Below are 5,008 nucleotides of genomic sequence, written 5' to 3'. Positions count from 1 at the left end.
CCCATTATACCCGTTATCGTTTGTGTTTATTCTTTCCCCATCCAGTGTACATTGTTGGCAGAAGATTAATAGCGGCTCCGGACTTCCAGGTACTGGGGAGGAATGTTGCTTCTATTAATGTTTTGATTGTATTGTTTTTTTTACGCATCCCAAACTGCTCAATAAAGCTACTTCTTCTCTACCCTAAACCACGTCTCACTGGTTCCTGGGTAGGACTGCATAACCCTACATCAAGCTTTGTGCTGATGGCTGGGGGTAAAGGCTATAATGACCTGATGGAAGACTTTGGACTGGGTTGATAGCAAGAGGAAGCTGTGACCTGACCTTAGCAGATATACCCAGCCGAGAAACCGAGATCCGTTACAATGCCCTCTCGTGGATCTTTCCCGTACAAAAGCATATCAATAATCCTATCCTGAGGCACTATCTTAAAATTTGGGATACTGTTAAAGTACTCTGGAAAACTTTTCTCCCTGCATTTGCCTTTGAGAACTGTGATACGTTATCCCTCCACCCCCCGGTTTTTCAATTTGGTTAAAGTCGGGTTGCACCGGATTCATGACTCACTAATGCCTGACAGGGTTATAAGCTTTGAAATTGTAAACTTCCCCCTTCTGACGTCTTTAAATATCTCAACGTTGAGAGCTGTTTTTGCGGCTACTAGTTGTTTTCTGCTACAACGTCCTCTCAATCTATTTGAGCATTCAGCCAACCCTGTTGGAAAGGGGGTAGTTTCTTTGATCTATTCCTCTCTTCTTGAAGGTCATCAACCATCACTTCTTCCATAGGTTGCCCAATGGGAACAGGACCTCCAGACCCACAGGGAACCTTAAGAGTTCACTCAAATATGGGATACAGTAGTTGTTTTAAGCTCATTAAAATTTTGTACGATCTGCCCATCTTGGACAGGCAGATCGTACTTGCGATCATCACAAGCCCTCCCCGCTAAGGGGCGGGCTTCTGATGATTGCAGTGCGGAGCGGGCAGTGTGCGCTTGTGCACACCAGCCCGTGCGGCATTTGTCTTCCGACCATGCTACCAACCTGCCGAAAATCGTACTATTTTCGGCAGGTTTTCCAGCGTGCTCGGAAGACGAAAGACGTGCGACCTTACAGTAGAAGCAGTTGCACACTGCCAATACACCTGCCGAATATCGTACGATTTTTTTTTTTTTCACGGCGGCTAAACAGGATTTGGCTAAAGCAGCCACTCCTAATGTGCTGCAAGTTAAATGAAAAATGCCTTGGTACTTGGTGGACGAACATATTGCCACTATTTGGTATAATTCTGGGTGGAAGTTTTGAAAGAGATGGGACCCTTGGATCACTCATTGTATGGCCCCCGAGGTGGGTCAACTACTCTAACGTTGATGCATGTGTCCCTGGTGGGGGGTGTTGGGGGAACAGGTCGTCTCAGGTTGTCTTTTTTTTTTTTTCCTTTAGCTTTTTTTAAATTTTCTGTTTTCTTCTTTCTAGTTATTATGCTTTCTTATGTTCTTTTCTTCCTTGGATGTTTCTTATTTCCCACTTTTGGCATTGCTTCAATAATGGGTCACTTCTTCTTTGTGTTCCATATGGGAGGCCCCTTGTTATAGACTGTATCCGCTGGAGTATTACCGGTGTTTCCATTTAGGGATGCCCAGTTGGGCTCCAGGCAATGTCTCAAAAATTGAATCAAATATTGTATGTATCCTAAACCTATATGCCATGGCTTCTCTTGTAATTTTCAACAAAAACTTATTTTAAGTGATTTCATCAGCGTTTGAAATAGGTTAAAAAACCTTTTGACTTTAATATCACTTTAATTACATAAGTGTCATAACAAACACAATCCTTCATTTAAGAATGAATAAACAAGCAGGCGCTTTAGACAAGACTGGTTTACGTCTAAACAAGGTGCTTTATTCTGGTCCCATTTTATAGCAACATCAATATCACAAGATACAAAATATCACCACGTTTACAAAAATAATACAATCATCACATGATTCAAAAGGCCTAACCCTGCCAAACATATGTATTTGCACACTCCTCATGTATTTTCTGAGGCTTCTATAGTAATTAATGAAGACCACAGCCAATACTAGGCCAAAGGATGGTGTCCCTCTCTCGAGGCTGTCATAGACAGTGTTGGCCAGCACTGGAGAACTTTTAGTTGTCCTCTGAAATGCAATGCAGGATCAATGTGTGTGTGTGTGTGTGTGTGTGTGTGTGTGTGTGTGTGTGTGTGTGTGTGTGTGTTTCATCCACATAAATTCTGCACAGTGTCCCTAACAGTGCGGCAGCTGTCCTAGAATTGATTTGCCAATGCCAAAGTATTTCCAGGTCAACTCAAAAAAAGCAATAATTGAAAATACACACCAGCTTCAACCCAGCCACATTTGTAACACTATGCAAGTCAGGTTGTGGTGATGCTGGGCTTTCTGTGGTCACTTAGAGTGTGCAAACTCCTGTGGTCACCTGCAGGGCCTGCCCAGCTGAAAATGAAGTGCATTTCACAGTCGTTTGGGTGCGTTTTGGTCAGAGTGCACTATTACTCCAACTTGCAGTGCAGAGCTTTGTGAAATACTGTGCCCACCAGTAGATTCTTCTCCCATACATTGGCACAGGTTGACCCCTGGAGCACTGAGCCATCATTTGCATATACGGTGGTCACCACTGGGTTGTCGGAGTGAATGTTCTGGACACGGATCACCTGCAACAGAAAAATCAGATGTAAAAATGACAAGGGTCATATATCAGAGGGAAGGCAGGTTGGAGAGTTGGGGCCAGTGTTCAGAAGGGCAGATGGTCTCCTTCAGTACACTCTCTGAATTCTTTCATGTATTGCTGCGTCTACTGCAAAACCATATAACAATTCTTCAGGAGGATACAGCTCAACTATATGGCACAGCTACAAAACTAGCCAAGCTCATAGTGCCACACTGGCTATGCCAGACCACACTGGTCATGCAATATTGCTGAATATCGTGTATTGTTTTTTTTTAATAATATACAGTATAATACATTGATATTTACTAATAACAGTTTATACTACCAAAATGCATTATAAAATTATCATGTCCTATGATTTGTGATGAACTGTATGAATTGTAAAACGTGCATTTGTTTTGAAAGGGTTCCCTTTGGACATGAGGGCTCTTAACATTTATGAGTTAAAGTGAACCTCTCTCATATGTTCTTTTAAACCCCTCTTACATTTTGTGCACTGTCCTCAATTCACATACTCACCTGCCCAGCGAATCCAGCGTTGTCCCTCCTCAATTTGCAAGGTGACATAGCCCAGGTTCCCCGCCATCATCATGGTGCTCCTCAGTTGTCGTGAGCAGGTTCAGGTAGCCAGCTCCTGACAATGTGTGTAGCCATGCCCATTGGCTGCTCCATGTCCCTGCTCCTGCAGCCTCCTGGGATATGCGTTGGGGATGTGCACTGATGTGAGTAAGCGGATAGCACAGGTGGACCCCTGGAGCACTGAGCCATTGTAGCCTTCTATCACAAACCAGGCTACATCCACAACACTCCACCTTGGCAATAATAACATTGTGCAAACCAAGTCTATAAATTAAAACATAATTTCCTTCTCAAATAATATTCCATTCATATGCACACTGACCTCTGAGCCTGGTGGATCTTCTGCACTGTACTTAAACAATTTAAGTCCATTTGGATGGGCTCCTGTCCAGATATCGCCTGTTATTGGGTCCACTGACAGATTATCCAACAAGGCTTCCAACTGGAGCACCTGACATGGAAATTAGATAAAATATAGACTATAAATGGGGATTGGAAGTGCAAAACACAAAAAAATGATTGCTGATAATGTTTTGTTCTTTGCCCACAGACATCTGTGAGGGTTGATCTTAGCAGAAAATCAGAATCTAGTCTGCATTGTACAGACAGGTTACAATCATAGGGATCATTAACCCCTTGAAGACTGTGGTGTTAAACCCCCTTCCTGTCCAGGCCATTTTTCAGTATTCAGTGCTGCAGTACTTTGACTGACATTTATTCCATCATGCAACGCATGTATGTAGTAAAATAAATTTTATATCATTTTTTGGGGACAGATAGAGCTTTCATTTGGTGGTATTTAATCACCACTGGGGGTTTTAATTTTTTTCCTATATAAAGAAATATGCACCAGAAATTTTGAATCTGTTTTCCCTACATTATGTTATGAAACCTTTATTATTACCCAATTTGTTTGTAAAATATAAAAGATGGGGTCACGTCGGTTAAACAGACACATCAAGCTTTAAAATTGCACGCGCCCACGAAATCGCAAAAAACTACCATACCAAACATTGGCTATAGGCGACGCTTTAAAAGCTTTTACCGCTCATCAGTTTAGTGTCGACAGTGATTGATGGCCCTAAAATAATTGATCGCACTCTGACGTTCGCAGTGATATGTAACATGTGCGGTGTAATGGGTGCAACTGTCGTTTTCGCACTTAGGCACACCCAACGCACTTTTGCGTGTGTGTGGAAATTTTAAAAACATTTATATTTTTTTGTGACTTTTTTTAAATAACAAACTTTTATTTTTTTACCCTTAACTTTATTGTTATCACATAGGGGGATAAAAAGGTCCCTATGTGATAGCACACATACAGTAACAGGTCCTCTTTATGGAGACATCAGGGGTCTTTAAGATCCCTAATGTCACATAGGGACCCCCAAAGAAGCAGTTATCTGCTTCACCAGCTGCTGTAGCCAGGAATGACAGCTGAATGCGCAAGTGATGCCATAAACATCACTTCCCCATTCAGAGACCGGAGAGGAGATCAAAGGAAGATCGTCTGCTGATCTCCTTCCGTTCACAGAGCCACCGCGCCGATCCCGGTCCTGCACGGGGCACAGCGGAGCCCGAGATCGGCAGCGGCAGTTGGGGGGGCGACGCACTGCTGGCTGTTTCAGATAAATATAGCGCACACAAGTGGGATCGGACCTTTTAAAACGTCCACCTGCATTTAGGAGTTTCCCGTCCATCCGTATATATATAATATA

At 42.8% G+C, this 5,008-nt stretch overlaps 1 protein-coding gene across 1 annotated transcript in view; it reads right to left on the bottom strand.

Annotated features, from left to right (window-relative positions):
- Positions 1–2,397: 2,397 nt before the first annotated feature.
- The window catches only part of LOC108790498 (serum paraoxonase/arylesterase 2-like), a 24,149-nt gene continuing 21,538 nt past the window's right edge, over positions 2,398–5,008 (bottom strand). The window contains exons 8-9 of the mRNA XM_018560765.1: positions 3,613–3,741; positions 2,398–2,694 (exon numbers count right to left, since the gene is read on the bottom strand). Of these exons, the coding sequence (XP_018416267.1) occupies positions 2,533–2,694; positions 3,613–3,741 (291 nt within the window). The 3' untranslated portion in view covers positions 2,398–2,532. The remainder of the gene's footprint in view (positions 2,695–3,612; positions 3,742–5,008) is intronic.

Source organism: Nanorana parkeri, unplaced genomic scaffold, assembly GCF_000935625.1.
Source record: "Nanorana parkeri isolate BGI_ZX_2015 unplaced genomic scaffold, ASM93562v1 scaffold477, whole genome shotgun sequence".
Lineage (NCBI taxonomy): Eukaryota > Metazoa > Chordata > Amphibia > Anura > Dicroglossidae > Nanorana > Nanorana parkeri.
The sequence above is the reverse complement of the archived record's forward strand: the minus strand, read 5'-3'. Positions and strand labels throughout refer to the sequence as shown.